At 35.1% G+C, this 20,190-nt stretch overlaps 1 protein-coding gene and 1 pseudogene across 4 annotated transcripts in view; one reads left to right on the top strand and one right to left on the bottom strand.

The window, feature by feature from the left end:
* The window catches only part of WWP1 (WW domain containing E3 ubiquitin protein ligase 1), a 150,138-nt gene that overhangs the window by 103,399 nt on the left and 26,549 nt on the right, over nt 1-20,190 (bottom strand). For all 4 annotated transcript variants that reach the window (XM_059394817.1, XM_059394814.1, XM_059394816.1 and 1 more), the window contains 3 exons: nt 14,285-14,375; nt 7,528-7,666; nt 6,758-6,882 (listed from right to left, as the gene is read on the bottom strand). In XM_059394817.1, the coding sequence (XP_059250800.1) occupies nt 6,758-6,882; nt 7,528-7,666; nt 14,285-14,354 (334 nt within the window). In that variant the 5' untranslated portion in view covers nt 14,355-14,375. The remainder of the gene's footprint in view (nt 1-6,757; nt 6,883-7,527; nt 7,667-14,284; nt 14,376-20,190) is intronic.
* LOC132014569 (eukaryotic translation initiation factor 4B-like) lies at nt 18,345-18,979 on the top strand (annotated as a pseudogene).

Below are 20,190 nucleotides of genomic sequence, written 5' to 3'. Positions count from 1 at the left end.
AAAAAAAAAAAAAAAAGATGGACTGCCAGGGGTGTATAGGATGCTACTACTAGCATTTCTGAAACCATCAACTTCAAACATGTATGAATGTTTACAAAATTTTATTTTTCCTCTGAGCATATTCTGCTCAATTAAATTCTAAGAAATAACTTCAAGTTAATACAATTTACAAAAGTTTCCTTTTAAAGAATACTGACATTCTGACCTTCCTACAATATTACTTTGGCAGATAAATATCATAATCTTTGTAAGAAAGATAATTTTGCAAAGAATACCACTGAATGATAAGGGAAATGCACATAATATTAAGAGAGCTAAATACAACATGATACTGAATGAAGTCCCAACTGTTATACTCATGTACACACAAACAAAATTCATCAAACTGTTAGCAATTATCATCTCTGGGTTGTGAGTTATAAGACATAATTATGTGTACTAAAAAAGAGGTGCCATGCATAGCTAAACACAAGACCACTCCTTCAAGTTAAGGAGAGACAGCTATATTGATTTACTCATAGAAATTAATGAACAGAGAAGGTCTAGCAAAACATTCTAAACACAGAAGGTTGAGCAAAATGAGAAGACAGGAATATGCTCTAAAAAAGAAAGAAACAAAGCCTCACAAAAAATCTAAATGAAATGGAAACAACCAATCCACCTGATAAAGAGTTCAAAATAATGATCATAAAGATGTTCACTGGACTTGAGAGGAAAGTGGATGAACTTACTGAAAATTTCAACAAGACATAGGAAATATAAAGAAGGACCAATCTGGGATGAAGAATACAAAAAAACCCCAAAACAAAAAATATACACTAGAGAGAATAAACAATTACATAATGCAGAAGAATGAATCAGTGATATGGAAGGACGGGTAATACCACCCATGCTAAACAAAAAAAAGAAAAAAAAAGAATTTTTTACAAATGAGGATAAGTTATGGGATCTCTTAGATAAGGTAAACAAACATTTACATTAGAGAAGTCCCAGGAGAAGAGGAAGAAAGAGACTGAAAACTTCATTTGAGAAATAATGGCTGAGAACTTCTCTAACCTGGGGACAGAAATAAGACACTGAGGTTCAGGGAGCACAGAGTTCCAAAGAAGATGACCCAAAAGGGTCCACACACCACAACATAATAAAACATATCAAAGATCAAAGATAAAGAAAAATAAAACATATCAAAGATCAAAGATAAAAATTTAAAAGCAGAAGAGAGAAGCAAAGTAGTCATGTATAGAAGCCACAAGGCTATCAGTTGATTTTTTTTTTCAGAAGAAACTTTGCAGACCATTAATTAATAAATAAATAATATTTTACTCTTTTTTTAATTCAAAGTGCTGAAAGGGAAAAAATCTACAAGTAAGAATATTGTACCTGGCAAGGTTATTAATCAGAATAGAAGAGTTTCCCAGACAAACAAAAGTTAAAAGAATTTATCACCACTAAACTGGCCTAATAAGAAATTTCACAAAGACTTCTTTAAATCAAAAAGATAAGACTATAATTACAAGTAAGAAAATTATGAACAAAAGGTGTAAAATATGGTAATATATACATAAAACCTGGAAGGGTGCATTAAAAAAAAAGTTCTTTTAGAATGTGTTTCAACGGGGCGCCTGGGTGGCTCAGTGGGTTGAAGCCTCTGCCTTCCACTCAGGTCATGATCCCAGGGTCCTGGGATTGAGCCCCGCATCAGGCTCTCTGCTCAGCGGGGAGCCTGCTTCCTCCTCTCTCTCTTTGCCTGCCTCTCTGCCTACTTGTGATCTCTGTCAAATAAATAAATAAAATCTTAAAAAAAAAAAAAAAAGAAAAAAGGATGTGTTTCAACATAAGTGACCATCAATTTAATATACAGGCTGCTATGTACTTTGGATTTAATTGTGAACCTCACAGTAACCACAAACCCAAAAACTAATAGCTACACAAAAAACCGAGAGGAAGAAAGCCAAGCATAACCTAAAGAAATACATGAAAATAGAGACTAAACAAAACAAAACAAGCAAACAACAACTTCAACAAAAGGAATAGATCAAAAAATCTAAATGCTGGTTCTTGGGGCACCTGGGTGGCTCAGTGGGTTAAGCCTCTGCCTTTGGCTCAGGTCCTGATCTCAAGTTCCTGAAATGGAGCCCCACATTGGGCTCTCTGCTCAGTGGGGAGCCTGCTTCCCCCTCTCTCTCTGCCTGCCTCTCTGCCTGCTTGTGATCTCTCTCTCTCTCTCTCTCTCTCTGTCAAATAAATAAATAAATAAAATCTTCAAAAAAACAAAAGCAAAAACTAAATGCTGCTTCTTTGGAAAGATAAAACTGCCAGACTCACCAGGAGAAAAAAAGAGTAAAATCACAAAAGAGAAGTAACAACCAACTCCAGAAAAATACAAAGGATTAAGAGAGACTACTAAAAAAATTATATGCCAACAAATTAGACAACTTAGAAGAAATGGATAAATTCCTAGAAACACCATCTTCCAAAACTCAATGAGGAAGAAACAGAAAATCAGAACAGAACAATTTCTAGTAACAAAATTGAACTGGTAATCAAAAAACTCCCAATAAACAAAATCAAGAACCATACGGATTCATAGGTGAACTCTATCAAACATTTAAAGAAGAGGTAATACCTATTCTCCTCAAACTACTCAAAAAAAAAAAAAAAAAAAAAAAAAAAAAAAAAAAAAAACAGAAGAGGGGGGAAAACTTCCAATTTCATTCCATAGGCTAGAATTACCCTAATACCAAAACCAAAGACACTATGAAAAAAGAAAGGTCAACATCCCTGATGAAGACAGATGCAAAAATCCTCGACAAAATACTAGGAAACGGCATTCAATAAAACATTAAAAGGATCATTCACCACTATCAAGTGGGATTTACTCCAGGGTGGTAGGGATGGTTCAATATTCACAGATCTGTCAATATGATATACTACATTAACAAAATGAAACATAAAAACCATATGATTACCTCAATATATGTAGAAAATGCATATGACAAAATTCAATATACATTAATAAAAACTAAACCAAGTGTGTTTAGAGGGAACATACCTCACTATAATAAAGGCCATATATGAAAAACCCACTTAACATCATACCCAAGGTGAAAAACCGAGAGCTTTTCCTCTAAGATCGGAACAAGACAAGGATGTCCACTCTTGCCACAACATAATATTTAAAATCCTTGCTACAGCAATCGGACAAGGGGGAAAAAAAAGGTAAGAAAGTAAAAAAGTAATGATAAGAAAGAAGCTAAATTGTCACCATTTGCAGATGATAGGATACTACACACAGAAAACCCTAAAGACTCCACCAAAAAACTATCACAACTAGTAAATGAATGCAGTAAAGCTTCAGGACACAAAACTATTATACAGAAATCTGTTGCATTTCTATACACTAAAAATGAAGTAGCAGAAAGAGATATTAGGAAAATAATTCCATTTACAATTGCACCAAAATAATAAAGTATCTAGGAATAAACTTAACCAAGGAGGTAAAAAGACTGATATTGTGAAAACTATAAAACACTGATGAAAGAACTGAAGATGACACAAATGGAGAGACATACCATGCTCATGGATTGGAAGAATACTGTTAAGATATCCATACTACCCAATGCAATCTATAGATTTAATGCAGTCCTTACCAATAATATTTTCACAGAACTAAAACAAACATTCCTAAAATCTGTATGGAACCATAAAAGACCTCAAACACCCAAAGCAATCTTGAAAAAGAAGAACAAAGCAGACGTACCATAATCACAGACTTCAAGATATATTACAAAGCTATAATCGAAACAGTATGATTCTGGCACAAAAACAGACACATTGATCAATGAAACAGAACAGAAAGCCCAGAAATAAACCCATTCTTATATGGTCAATTAATTAGTCTATGACCAATGAGGCAAGATATACTAGGGAAAAGATAGTCTTTTCAAAAAATGGTGCTGGAAAAACTGGACAACTACATCCATAAGAATGAAACTGAACCACTTTCTAATACCACACACAAAAATAAATTCAAAATGAATTAAAGTCCTAAATGTGAGGCCTGAGAACTCCCAGAAAGAACTCCCAGAAGAAAACATAAGCAGTTACTGCTTTGACACTGGCCATAGCAACACTTTTCTAGAAAAGGAAAACAAACAAACTACTGGGACTACCACCAAAATAAAAAGCCTTTGCACAGCAAACAATCAACAAAACAGTCTACCAAATGGGAGGAGATATTGGAAATGATATATCCAATGAGGGACTGATATCCAATATACATAAACTTATACAAAAAAAAAAAAAAAAAAACAAGTAATCAGATTAAAATGGTCAAAGGACCTAAGTAGACATTTTTCCAAAGAAAATGTACAGAAAGCTAACAGACACATGTAAAGATGCTCAATATCACTAATCATCAGGGAAATACAAAGCAAAACCATAATGAAATATCACCTCAGCCTTGTCAAATGGCTTTAAAAACAAGAAGTAACAAGTGTTATAAGGATGTGGAGAAAAAGGAACCTTTATGCACTGTTGTGGGAATGTAAACTGATGCAGCTGCTGTGGAAAACAGTACAGAGACTCACCAAAAAATTAAAAACAGAATTACCATATGATCCAATAACTCTACTATAGGGCAATTACACAAAGAAAACAAAAACACTAATTTATTTTATTTTTTTTACAAAAACACTAATTTTTTTTTTTGTAAGATTTTATTTATTTATTTGACAGACAGAGATCACAAGTAGGCAGAGAAACAGGCAGAGGAGGAAGCACGCTCCCGGATGAACAGAGAGCCCGATGTGGGGCTCGATCCCAGGACCCCAGAATCATGACCTGAGATGAAGGCAGAGGCCTTAACCCACTGAGCCACCCAGGCACCCCCAAAAACACTAATTTAAAAAGATACATATACCCTTATGTTTACTGAAGTATTATTTGAAACAGCCATGATACAGAAACCATCTGTGTCCATCAACAGACAAATGGATAAAGAAAATGTGGTAATAAACAACAGAATAGTACTCAGCCATAAAAAAGAATGAGATCTTGCCATATGTAACATGGATAGACCTACAGGTTAGTATGCTAAATGAAACAAGACAAAGAAAGACAAACACCATATGATTTCACTTATAGTGGAATCTAAAAAAAACAAGCAAAAAAGGAGAAACAGACCCATAAATATGGAGAACAAACTGAGAGTTGCCAGAGGGGAAGGGATGGGGATGGTTAAAACTGAGTGAAGGATAGCGGGAGGCACAGGCTCCGAGCTATGAAATGAGTAAGGCACAGAAAAAAAGGTACAGCACAGGGAATACACTCAGTGGTACTGAAACAGCATTGCATAGTGACAGATGGTAGCTGCAATAGTGGTGAATATAGCATAATTTACAGACTTGCTAACATTACTATATATACATCTAAAACTAACATAATATTGTGTGTCAACTATACTTGTTTAAAAGGGGGGGGGCCTCATGTAAATGCTTAATCCAGGGCAGAAACAGCATATAAACTGGCTAAACCAAACATTTAATTCTGAAATAACAGAAGTTAACTGAGGTATTGTGTATTTACACCAATAATGCTATAAAGCCAAGAAAAAAAATAGATACACAGCAACCATAAGACCAGGAAAGGTATTACATGCCTTTAAGACATTTGTATAACCAAGATGAACTACATGAACAGAAGCCATGGCACAGCAGAGAATTAAACTTTCACTGCTTCAAAAGAATTTTTTTTTTAAAAAAATCTGTGTATATAAAAATTAGTATGGCTTTTACATTTTTTGACTCATAACTCTTTATGTCCAAAAACTACATCAAAAACAACAAAAATTTTTTTTAAATCCCCTTATTATTTAAAACATTAGCATTTTTACCTGTAACTCAGCACACCTTTAGGAATGAGAAAATTTCTAAGAAAGTAAGATGAACAGAGGCATTGGTTTGAGTGAAACTGCCTAAATGTCAAAAAATATGAGATTAGTTGAATCATAAACTGGAACTCTGGCTTTTAATCTTTGGATCACACAATATTTTTAAAAAATCGTTAAAAACAATAAACTCTCACCCCAGAATTATAAAAGTATGTAGACCTCCCAATTTTTGCATACAATGATAGATTTACAAATAAGTGAAGCTTAAACCATTTTACCCAGGCTAGAAAAATGTCATTATCTGGAATCATATTCATATTAAATTATTAGATGAAAAAAAGCAGGGGATAAATGAGTAGATACAAAGAAAAATATGTTTATATCTATGAACAGAAAAGAGACAGGAGACTAAGTTATTAGGAATGCTTAATCTTGGATAGTGGAATAACAATTTATTTTCCTCTGTAATTTTGTATATTCTCTGTATTTTCTATAATCAACTAGTTATTAGTAAGAAAATTTAAGAGTTAGAATTTATTTTGTACAAATTATCAAACAAGTTAAGAGTACTCAGATTATGATCATTTTTCAAGTTTTAAACTACATAATTAGTAAATAATAAATCATTCTTATCACTGGCAACAGGGTACTCATGGATGACTAAGACCATTTTGTAAAATCTGTTAGAGAAAGGCCAGAGGTATGTACTTCCTATTTCAAACAGAGCCACAAACTCTATTAAGAGCAATAACAGGCAATAACTAAAGTTCTCTTTTATAAATACAAAACTATTTTTGCTTTTGGACTTCAGAATACTTTGAAAAGTACCTAAAATAAATTTTTAAAGAAACAAAGATTAGAACTTACATTTTCTATTGTGTATTAACAGAGCTTGTTTCAGATCTATTGTTGCTCTTCCTAATAAAGCATCGGCTTTTAAAGTATAATGACTCCAAACTCGAAATTCCAATGTAGACTGTGGGGTCACATGTCTGTAAGGGTAAAATTATAACAAAAATACAGGAATATTACATTTATTTCAGTAATTTTTAAAAAGCCATGAATTCAGTTTTGAGAAAAAATATTGTATGAAACAGCAAACTATCTGAATTATAAATAAAACCAATTATTTCCCTTCAAGTGCATTACGACTTCAATAACTAGGTAAGAATTCCTATAATCACAAAACCAAAACACCACGAATAGATAAGAGTCTTGTTGAGATTTCACAGTAACACTAGTTCTATCTGAACAAACTCCTAAATATTTAAGAGAACTGATGATGTTATTTTTAATAATTTTACTATATAAAATTTATAACATTATCTTTTAGGAAGGACAAAAATTAACAGTGATTTTGTCTTTTTTTACAAGACAGTAACAGAAAATATGGCTGTATGGAATAATTCAGTTAATAAACCAAAAAGCAAGAATTACAATGCTTCCTCTCTAAAGAAAACAAAACTAACCAAAAATCTTTTCATACTTAAAATTGTCTATTCACACTGGAAAATAACACTACTTACTTCCAGATTATCCTACAACTACAACAGAAGACCAACCAAAAGCATTCTAAGGGAGCATACGCTGCCCCCCCGCCTTTTGGAAATCCTACATTCTCTATACAAGGTACTTACACGGTTAGCTGTTCATCCCATTTTGGATTAGAAGAACTACTGGATTTTGCTGTTTTCTTAATTTCTCCATCTACAATTACTTCTGTATAAACTGCTGTTCCAAACCAGTTCTTTTTTCTTTTTAGTTTGGCACTAGAAACTAACAGAAACATGATAACCACTAGTGAATATAGGTGCACCAAAAGTAGTACTTTGTAGGAATCAATCAATAAAAATGAACTGTGGGGGAGCCTGGGTGGCTGAGTCAACTGACTGTCTGTCTTTGGCTCAGGTCACGATCCTGGAGCCCTGGGATTGAGGCCCATCTCGGGATCCCTGCTCAGGGGGGGAGTTTGCTTCTCCCTCTCTTGTGCTCTCTCTCTCAAATATAAAAAATCTTAAAAAAAAAAAAAAAGAAAAGAAAAAAAAAGAACTGTGTTTCTTAAGCAACTTAAACTCTTTTCATTGGAGAATGAAGAAACAATACAAAAGGCTATTGATAATGCCTGAGAACCACTTGAATTTTTAACAGTTTTACTGAAATGTAATTCATATACCATGTAATTCACCCATTTAACTTGTACAATTCAATGGTTTTAATATACTCACAGTTATGCAACCATCACCACAAGCAACTTTAAAAACATATTCATCATCCTAAAAAGAAACCCCAGTCACCACATTTCTACCTAGTCCCCCCATCAGCCCTAGGCAACCAACAGGTACTCTCTCTCTCTCTCTCTCTCTAGATTTGCCTAAATAGGGACGTTTCACAGAAATGGATTCACACAACACATGGTCTTCTGTTACTGGCTTCTGTCACTCAGTATGATTTCAAGGTTCAACCATGTTGTAGCATGTATCAGTATTTTAATCCTTTTACTAACAAATAATATTCCCACTGTATGGATATACTTTTTATTTACTGATTCATCAGTTGAGAGAGATCTGGGTTGTTTCTACTTTTTGTCTATTGTGTGTAATACTGCTCAACATTTGTGCACAATTTTTTATGTGGACATGTATTTTCATTTCTTTTGGCATACATTTGGGAGTGGAACTGCTGGGTATAATAACTCTGTGGAATAATGCCAGACTGTTTTCCAAAATAGCGGTACCATTTGACATTCCCACCAGCAGGGTATAAGAATGCCAAATTCTCTACATCCTTGCCAACAATCTGAATTTAATACTGAACTGCATCAAACCTCGAAAGAAGTATTTTCAGATTCAACATACCTATAAACCTCTCTGTCAGGTAGTGTTTCATACTTGCCTACTGAAAATTAGATAAACTTCAGCAATTTCAAAAAAATGCTTTACCAGGCTGGGGCGCCTGGGTGGCTCAGTGGGTTAAGCCACTGCCTTCGGCTCAGGTCATGATCTCAGGGTCCTGGGATCGAGTCCCACATTGGGCTCTCTGCTCAGCGGGGAGCCTGCTTCCTCCTCTCTCTCTGCCTGCCTCTCTGCCTACTTGTGATCTCTCTCTGTCAAATAAATAAATAAAATCTTTAAAAAAAAAAAAATGCTTTACCAGGAAAGTTCGTTTCCAAAAAGGGGGAAGTACTTGCTTTTTCAAATAAAAACATTAATTTCAAAATGTCATTTGAGAAATTAATCACAACCATTCATGAAGTGAATTTTATATCAGATTTGCCTGATTTGGAGGAAGACCTGTTTAATTTAGGCTAAACAATTACTTTTAAATATTATTTTTGCAACTACTAATTAAAATGAGTACAAATTTTCAGGGCAAAGTACTGACTACCAAGCAGCAGTAACAACTTACCAAGATCACCTCTACAGTCTATTACTTATGAATACTGCGAGTCTGAGAAAGGGGAATACCCTTCCCCTTCCATGCCATGCCTGTATCACATGTTGAAGTAGGAACATAAGCTAATGTAGGCATCTAGTCTATGATGAAAGAACAGTAACACAGTCACATGAAGAAATCACTGAAATATGAAGTGATAAATGCTGCAGCAGCAGAAGAGTATTTGAAATACAGTAGCGTCTTCAATTAATTTTTCTTCTTTTCAGAAGAGAAAAAGAGGGTGGGAGAGCGGGACACACAGGGAGAGAGAAAATATCCTAAGCAGGCTCCAGACCCAGCATGGAGCATGACGCAAGGCTTAATCCATTTCACAACCCTGAGATCATGACCTGAGCCAAAATCAAGAACTGGATGCTTAACTGACTGAGCTACCCAAGTGCCCTAGAGTCTTCAATTAATATCCCAAGAATAGAAAGAGAGACTCAAAAGAAAATACTGTATTTAAGAACTAGCAACTATTATTCTATTTATTATTAATTACTACATGTATTAACTCTTCTGAGTTAATTGCAGATACATTCAAAATATATCCACTGTATACCTTTTATTGGCGAAGTCTTCAATAATACTAGGCATCGGCAAGGTAAGGAAAGTGATTATTAAAATTTTTAATTTCACACAAAAATGTATAATATGATGGCAAAAAAAGTACATAAGTAACTAAAATGCTACAATTTTAAGTAAAGATAAACCTTATTAATTCAAATAAGAATCCTAGTTAGTGAAGTAAATAGGATAAACTTCATTTTCTCATTTATTAAGTTGCCTTTGTGTTATACACAAAATGTCATTATATAAATACCAAAAATCTATCAGAGAGTTCTGTATATGTGTATGAAAAGAGAGAATTTAAGAATCCCACTCACAGTATCACCTGCCCTCAAAAAAAAAAACCTAGTAATAATCTTAATAAATGTATAGGATCTACATGAAGATAACTATAAAACTTCACTGATGGACATAAAAAACTTAAAGGGAACGACATGATATATTCCTGGATTTGAAGTTTTACACTGAAATATTTCAATTATCTCTAATTTAACAAATTATTTTTAAGTGACCTAAATGAAAACATTAACATGGTTTTGAGGGAGGTTTTTGGGGGCACAACAGAGGAAAAGGGAAGGAGACTCTCAAATTCAAATGAAAGGTAAAGAAAATTCAAGAATAGTGAAGATATATTTTAAATTACCAAGTAATGAGAGATCTTTCCCAATATACTTTTTAAGTAGTATACAACAGAAAAAAATAAAGTACTATAAAATGGAAGTTATTAAAACAGTCTGACTATGATGTAAGGACAGAAATGAAGAGAATAAGATATTTGTGTATGACAATGGTGGTATTTCACATCAGTGGGAAAAGACAGATTATTCCATAAATGTTGAAGCATTTGAAAAGAGTAAAGTTAAATTCATAATTCACTATATTCATACAAAAATATGATACATATGAGCACAATTAAATTTTAAAAATGATAGTAAGGTACTAGGAGACATAATACCTAAACAAATCATGAATGTGAATGTAAGAGTCCATTAATTTTTCAATCTCAAGTCTGTTTTAACATGCCTTGTATTTCCTGCAGAAAGCCTGAAATCCCAACTACTAAGGTTGATACTCGTCTGGGTGCTATTATGTTTATGTGCATGCTTCATTCCAGTATTAATACCATATTATGGTAGGTAGCTTTCTCTTCTATTTTCTTCTGTTACACTTTTCCTGCTCTGCATGATCAATGTTCATGATCTTATTATTGCCAAATCAGTTATGGGTTAAAAATAGGAATAAAAATAAATCAGCTAATAGAGTAACTCAGTTTACAGACCATAACCTGCCAGACTGCAATAGCAGAAGGGCCTTAGTCATGGTACTGATTATTCTAAAAGTAAAAGAAATATCAATACAAAAAAAGGAAGGAAGGAAGAAAGATAAATCAACACAGAGGTCACTGTTCTCTAATAAAAGGAGCCACAACTTAGGAGTCCAAAACTCTTGGTTGCTTTCCTATTACTAACAGAAGGAACTTACTCTGATTCTTGGTCTTAACTGGAAAAACAGTAAATATTTATTCCAAAAGGTACTGTTAAATCAGTAAAACTAGATTTTAAGGTGCTTTGTATTTAAAAAAAAAAATCAGTTCAACAAAATGAAAGAAAAGTAAAGACAAGAAGAGAAGGGAGAAAAGCCTAAAATCTTGTACCATCTAGCATATGTCCCAGTTCAGTTTCCCAAGAGCAACACTGTATTTCAAAGGAGAACAGTAAACGACACTCAAAAAGATAAATACCATACACTGGCACTACTTGCACTTCTCTGGTCCACACCTATTTACCAACTGGTTCTCTAGACTTCTGGTGATTCCATGAGCTACCTGGTAGCTGCTCAGTAAGTTTCTTTTTGGCTCAATTCAGTCAGATCAGGTTTTTGTTACTTCAACTAAGAACTCACAGAAAGGTCAAAACCAGGAAGAAAGTTACACATCAGGTAAGGTGGCCACAGGTAGGTCCTGCACAAATAACACTGAAAACCAAAAATGTGGCTCTAAGCCTCTTATATCGAACAAAAGAAGAAATATCAGGAATTATGTAAGCAGTTAAGTGGAATACATAACAGAATCATGTAGGGAATTACTTCAAAATATACATCCCAACGGTTGACTGAAAATGAAATACAATAACCCTTAAACCTGGCTCAACCTCACTCATAATGAGAGAAGAGATAGTTACAATGACACTACCTTAAATACCACTTTTTACCTGTCAACAAACCAAAGCTTGATAACATACTCTGATGAGGCTATGGGGAAATAGGCACTCTCTTAGATAGCTGGGAACAGAAAACGGTACAGATCTTATAGAGAGGAATACGGCAATAACTGGCAATATTACATGTGTTTACTCCTTGACTCAGCAATCTTATTCTTGGATTCAATCCTAATGAAACATGAGCAAAAACAAGAAATGGCATTTGCATAAAGCTATTTATTGTAGTACTATTTGTAACAGCAAAAGAGTAGAACCATGATGTCCATCAACAGAAGACTGGTTGAATTAGCTTTGGTACATCTATTTAACAGAGTATTTATTGTGCAGCAACAAAAAGGTATATAGCCTACTATCGAGCAAACCTCAGGAGATTACTACTGTTACATGGAATAGTCAGGTGCAGAAAAGTACCTTATGTGCCAGGCTGTGAGGAGATGTATGAATATATATATTGTACACATCTCCTTATATTTTCAAAAAGCAATGGGAAAATAAACCGAAACTAATAAAAATGTTTATGTAGGTTTTTAAGTAATGGGGAGAGGTGGGTGGAAGGGATGGCATGGAGTAACCAGGCCTCTTCAAATGTACCTTGATTTAACAGTTTTAACTCCAGAGCTATATAAATGTTTTCTTTACATGCAACAGACAAAACTAAATAAAAATAAATGAAAGCAATAAACCTAACCGATTATGCAGTTGGTGGTAAAACAAAGTGGAAAATTACATTAGAAGTTACTTTCAAATGTGCGATTCTGACTATACATCCTGGAAAGGCGGGGGGCGGGGGGGACCTCACAAAGAACTCTTAAGCTGCAGTGAGTGGGCCTGCTGTTTTCAGTAATTTTACCATTGCCAATGTGTGTGTGTGTTTCAGGATAACACAGATACAATTATGTTATTGTCATTTGGAATTAAGATTTCTGGGCTAAGAGAAAAACAACAAATACAAAGTCAAATAAGATAAAAATATCTCTTTTCTCCTTTTAATGGAACATGGTATTTAGAGACTACAGCTGACTTTGAACTATCAGCATGAACTCAGGATTTGTTTTTTCCTTCTAAGACAATAAACATTTCCTAGCTCTGGTCACTGAAAATTCCTAGAGACCTCACAGCAGTAAGTACCACAGGAATTACAGTCTTCCCACTCTGGCTTCAATCCCACCCCTCCCGAGACAAATATAATTTCTAGTATTTTTAAGCACAGAGCTGCATACACAACCCTCCTTTTTTTAATTTTTTTTTTTACATCCACATGGTTGTATACAATGCACACTACTCTATACCTTTGACTTAACAATACTATCTTAGAACTTGGCTCCTTTGGGCACATATATTTATTTCGTTGTCTAACTAGGATTCCATTGCCAGTCTCTCGCTATTACAAACTTTCTCCCTTTCTTCCCCCACCCCTCCAGTATATACTCTACCTCCAGGTTATTTCTTTTTTTTTAATCTTACAGGTATTTATATTGTTTATATATAATGAATGAATTATCTGATGTCTCCTAACCAAGACTCTCCCATCTTCTGCAAATGTTCCTTCTCCCTCCAATACTTTCTGCATTGAGATGAATTTTGACTCCTCCAGGAGTTAAAACTGTTATGTCCTGTGAGTTCTTCTCTTCCCCTGTTTTCCTGTGTCTGCAGGCCATCCAGATCCCAAGCAGACTAAAGACACCTTCCTCTCAGTTCTCACTGCATCAAGTTAATAGTCACTCGGCATGGCAATTCTCCACATAAAACACACTGTCTCAACACTATACAGTAAATTCCTGGAGAACAAGAGCCTTGTGTTTTCATACATGTAATGCCACTTAAGTATTTTCCAATGATTGGATGCGTGAATAGATGCAAAAAGCCTTCAGCATCCTTCTCTATCCTAATAACCATTTAAGGACCAGTTCAAAGATGCTTATTCTAATACCCAAATTCTCCCACCACCAAAGAGGATGTATCTTCTCTTCATCCAGCACAGGTACAATAAATATTTACTGAATAAATGAAAAACAAAATTTTGAGAAGTTTCTATCTTTAAGGCCTGTTGCAACAAATACATCACAGTATGAATCTAAAAGAAAAGATAACTGCGGAGTAAGTTTACTCAATTAGGTCTCAAAAAAGTTTTATCAGGGAATCACTATTTTAAGTTATTATGAACATAACTTACCAGTTACCTGTAATTGTAACCTTCCACTGTGGTTATTACTAGTATCAGACCGTGGTGAAGCAGTGGCCATGTCCCAATATTCAGCTTATACCTATTAAAAAGTTAATTTATTCATGTGTTAGATAAGAGTATAACTTTCAATATGATTAAAACTGTTTGAGTCAATTAAGAAAACAAACCTAATATAATATTTTCAACTCATCAAATGATATATTCACAGCTGTCCTCCATTTAAAATTATAACTTCGTGCTAAAGCATTACAGAAGAATATGGCCAATGAAAAATATCTGGGTCAATTTGAACAAAATACATAATGATGCTAAGAATCCCGCATTACGTGATCGTTTATTTATTTATTTATTTTTATTAGGTTCAGTTAGCAACTGCATAGTACATCATTAGTTTTTGATGTAGCATTAAAGAGTTCATTGGTTGCATATTAACAGCCAGTGCTCATCACAACACATGCCCTCCTTAATACTCAGCACCCAGCTACCCCACTCCCAACCCCTCTCTTCTTGACTTACAAATATACAATTTTTACATATTATATACTGTATTTATTTATTTAGTTGCTAGATTACTTATCTGAACCACCTAAGTAAATTGCCCCTCCATCTTTTAATACTTCAGTGTATACTACCTTATAAAAATATGCTCTTTAACAACAGAACAATGATCAAATTCAGGAATTTAACTAGTACGGTAGTACTATTCTCTATTATATAACCCACATTCTGTAATTTCATCAACTGTTCCAAACGTTTTATCATACTTTTTCACCACAGTATTTAGTTCAGATTTACATACTGCATTAGTTGTCATGTCCCCAGTAAATTTTACATGTTTCTTTTTATCAATAATTTTTTTCATGTTCTGCTCCCTTCCTCCACTTCAATTTTTACTTTTTAAATAAAATACAAAGTAGCTGAGCGACTTTGTCTTTCTTCCTCATGACAAAATTTTAAAGCTAAAACTTCTAACCCCCCTTAACCCACTAAAGGATGAAGTGGAACATTCTGCCCAAGACTGAGAAATACTAATGAATATAACATCTGTCTTTTTTTTCCCTGTTTGTAGTATCTTCTATGCTCCATTTAGATCCTTTCCCCAAATTCAGGAATCTAATACTTTAAAATCATTACATTCTCTTATTTGTAGTTGCATATATTATGTGACTGTATAAATGCATTTGTGTGTATAAAAAAATGAAGTAGCATAATATTTGATCAAGTAATTCTAGTTAATACAAATTCACAGATTGTGAAATGTGATTCAGACCAATGCTGTCATTCTGCAGATGAGAAAACCAGCTCAAAGATTACATCACTTGCAGATACCTCAGATATCATGTGCATATGAGAAAAGCAATGGGAACAGAAGCTTTAGGTGATCAATGGACAATGAAGAAAATCAATGGAAACTGAAGGTTTTCAATTTCAAGCAGCTGGTATACTAAATATTTTGAAAGGTCCTCCTGCTTCAGTGTAAAAGATCCTGAATAAATTAAAACCAGTGTAATTTATTTCTGAACACTGCTATGTTCTCAAGAAGTATAAGAAAAGTATCAAGCGTATACCCACCCCATGTAATAGCAGCAAAAATGCTTTTTTTAACTGAGTTGAAAAAGAAGAGGACAGTGAGTAGTGGTAAGTGAAAAAAAAATTTTTTTTAACTAGAGTATTGCCCTGGATGTGCAAGCTGATAGTAGTACTGGGATCGAGAGAGAAAGCATTGGGCCTGCTCCAAGGTAAGGGAGCTGAGACTCCCACAAGAAGCAAAAGCCTGGGACGCCTGGGTGGCTCAGTTGGTTGGATGACTGCCTTCGGCTCAGGTCATGATCCCAGAGTCCCGGGATCGAGTCCCGCATCAGGCTCCCAGCTCCATGGGGAGTCTGCTTCTCCCTCTGACCTTCTCCTCGCTCATGCTCTCTCTCACTGTCTCTCTCTCTCAAATAAATAAATAAAATCTTAAAAAAAAAAAAAAGAAGAAGCAAAAGCCTAAATCAGCTGTAACCTGTAACACAAAGGAAGCATATAAATGACGCTTGCAGGAAAGCACCCCAATTTCAGCCACTAGGGTTATCCGAAAAAAAGAGCAACCAATTATGAGCCTACAGTTAAAAAAAAAAAAAAAAATCAAACTTAAAAGAAAACAAGCCACCACAACTGAGCAGAAACAAGAAATAATAATTTCTGTACCCTACATGGATTTTTATATATTATAATTATTAAGTATAAACTTTTAAAAAATTTAGTTTTAGCAACGAAAGATAAAACATGGTCAAGCAAAAAGAAAAATGGCATTGCCTATTTGAAGAAGAGTCAGAATTTAACTCTTCTTTTTTAAAGATTTTATTTATCTATTTGAGAGAGAGAGCATGTTCAGGGGGAAGAGGTAGAGGGAGAAGCAGACTCCTTCCATACCCCATGTCCCTCCCAATCAGGAAGCCCAGCACCCTGGAATCATGACCTGAGCTGAAGGCAGACATTTAAAAGACTGAGCCACCCAGGCACCCCTGTTTTAACTCTTTATTTTTGAAATAGTTTCAGATTTACAGGGAAGTTGTGACGATAACAGAATTCTCACATATCGCAGCTTCCCCCACTATTAACATCTCACATTAGTATGCCACATTTGTCATAATTAATGAGCCAATGTCAATATGATTATTAATTAAATTCCAGGGTTTTTTTTCCAGATTAAATAGAACTTGAGAGAATCAGCAGATCTGAATATAAATCTGAAAAAGTCATTTATTAAATAGTACTGAAATAAAGAGATGGAAAAAGCAAAGGAAGGCTAAAAGACATGAAGCTAATTGGACGTATATTTCTACTTATATCCCTGGAAATGAAAAAAGAGGTCACACTAGGAGAGAAAATGACTTAATTCCCTACAAACAATGAAAGACATTTATCCACAATTCAAAGAAATACAGCATATATATGTTATGTGTATATATACATTCATATATGCATCCACATATACATATACACATATACATATATAAATATATATGTATAAATAAATAAAAGGTGGGATAAACAAAGATATTCACAGGTGGCCACAGAGCAGGGAAAATGCGGGACACCAAAAAAGAACCAGGATAAAAAGCAGTCAGAGAAAAGACACTGCACACCAAACAAGCGACTCGTGTGATAGCAGAATTCTCAACAGCAACAATGAAGGCGCAGAAGGTAGAGAACAAGCTTATCTACAAAGAACTGAGTCAAAAATTATTCAACCACCAAAATTCTCTTTGGGGAATATGAAAGGCATTAAAACATTGCCAGAAAAACCAATACAGAGTTTATCAACAGTAGACCTTTAAGAAAGCCTAAAGAACATGTTTCATAAAAGAACAAAATTACCACAGAAGGATTCTCTAACAGGCAAAAAGGGAAAGATGAGTGAAGAAACTGGTAAGCATACAAGTATATCTAAATAAATTTTGTCTGAATAAAGTAGCAACTTCTTATTACAGTATTTAAAGAAAGCTAGTATAAACCATTAATATATGGAACAATGAATAGAAGCATATAAAAGAGGGGGCAGGGTAGGGGAGAAAAGGATAGGAGTTAACTGTGTAAATCCTTGCATTGTTCAGCAGAAGGATTACAATCTGCTTTAATTTTAGACCGTACTGCATTCCCAGCAGAATTCCAAGGGTAATCATAAAATTATAGAAATAGACTATAATTTCCAAGCTAGTAGTGTAGAAGAAAAATTTTAAAAACTAACAACTCAATCCATCCAAAAAGTCTAGACAAGGAAAAAAAGCATAAATAACCAAAACTATCAGAAAGCACAAAGTAAGAGAGTCCAAACATCGAAATAATCACAACAAATACACAGATACATTCAAAAGAGAAGAGATACCTATCAAGTAAAGATACTGATCAGATGAAAGCAAAATATGGAAAACCGACAAATATAACAGAAAGCTGGGATCAGTGGTAATAGCAGACAAACGGCATTATTAAGGAGAACAAAGAAAATGATACAACATGCAAATAAGTAGACCTAAAACTGTAAATCTGCATGCTTTAAAAAAAAATGCTTCCTCACATAGTGGCCTCAGCAAGAAAGATGGGGAAGGCTATCTCCCTAACAGTCTTCCTGGCTGAGGATGGCAGCACTGGTGGGGGAAGCATATCTGTCCTCAAACCAGTAAGCCGGAGTGATCTGGAAGATGTTTCAACCACGTGGCACAGTAATGATGACAATATGTATAAGGCACCTCCAACTGACCACTGCTCCACAGGCTGCCTGGCAAGCTAGTATCAAGCAGAGCTATCTTGCCAAACTGCTGCTTCTCTAGGGAACACAACTTGTGATGACACGACTGAAGTCCACATTAAGGAATTCTTAAGAGAATTAAATATCAGTAGAGTGCATTTACCATATGAACCCAGCAAATCAGAGAGGTTGAAAGGTTTTGACTGTGTCGAGTTTGAAAACCTGCCTTCCTTGCTTGGTACCCTGAGCCTCAATAAAGAGTCTCTGGTTAACAAAATTCCAATGGACATTCTTGACCAAGCTCAAGATAAAGACAAAGATGCTGGGGCACCTGGGTGGCTCAGTGGGTTAAGCCGCTGCCTTCAGCTCAGTTCATGATCCCAGAGTCCTGGGATGGAGTCCCGCATCTGCTGAGCAGAGAGCCCGCTTCCCCCTTGCTCTCTCTGTGCTGCTCTGCCTACTTATGATCTCTCTCTGTGTCAAAGAAATGAATAAAATCTTAAAAAAAAAAAAAAAAAGACAAGGATGCTCATTTTCTTGACGGAGCAAGGAATTGGGATTCTCACAAAATACCCAAACAGACAGCCTGGGTGACTATCTACCTAGAAGAGGTGATGATAGCTTTGAAGGCAAACATCATGATTATTATGGAGGCCAGGACTGCTATGATTACTAACATGATTACTAACAGAGACTATGATTGAGGGTATGACTCCAGGAAAAACAGCAGCAGAAGTATATGTGGTAGTAGGTACAACACGAATGATGACTACAGAGGAAGTGGGACCACCAGGAAGACCAATATGATAGACATGATGTTCAGCTGAGGAGCTCCAAAGATGATTATTCTGGGGATGATTAAAGATGTGATGACAGAGATCTTCCTAAGAACCAAACTGAATCTAAAGCTTCAGAGTACTCCTAAGGAAGAAGACTCCTTGGCTACTACCTCCCAGTCTAGTCAAGCAGCTTCTATGTTTGGAGCAGCAAGGCCTATTAACCCAGCTATAAGAGAACAATAAGTTGAAAAGCAGCTCCAGGAAGAACAGGAGAAATCGGAGCATCAGCTAGATGAACTAGAATGACAGCCTTCGAAGAGACACTTGAACTGGCAAAGTGAAAAAACTCGGGAATAAGAATGGTCAAGGGCAGGAAGTTTCTCATCTCAAACTGGGACCTCAGCTACATCAGCAGTCAGAACAGGAGGCACAAAGGAGAGAAAGTGAGAAATCCGGAAAATGAAATACTCGTACAGCAGAAGACTGCCACTCTCCAACTTCTCATCTTCCCAAACCCACCCAGCTGCTAAAGGTAATGCTGCCCCTTCCATCAAAAGTGGATGCTTGGGTGAAGTGAAGTGTTAATTCTTAAGCTTGATTTCAGAGCTCAAACAGAACAGCAATCTCCTATAAAGGATTAGAGGAAAGTAGCTCCAGCTCAACCATCTCAGGAAGATCAACCTGGAAAGGTAAAAATAAACTAGATGGGGTGAGTGTCCAAAAAGGTAGAAGCGGGAAGTCCATCAGGGCCCCAGATATGAAGGGAACAAAGACAAATGGAAGGAGTCTGAAAGGAAACATGGCAAAAGGGATCAAAATTCCAAATCTGGGGGCGGCCGGGTAGCTCAATCAGTTAAGTGTTTTGTTTTTTTTTTTTAAGATTT

The sequence above is a fragment of the Mustela nigripes genome, chromosome 3 (genome assembly GCF_022355385.1).
Source record: "Mustela nigripes isolate SB6536 chromosome 3, MUSNIG.SB6536, whole genome shotgun sequence".
Lineage (NCBI taxonomy): Eukaryota > Metazoa > Chordata > Mammalia > Carnivora > Mustelidae > Mustela > Mustela nigripes.
The sequence above is the reverse complement of the archived record's forward strand: the minus strand, read 5'-3'. Positions and strand labels throughout refer to the sequence as shown.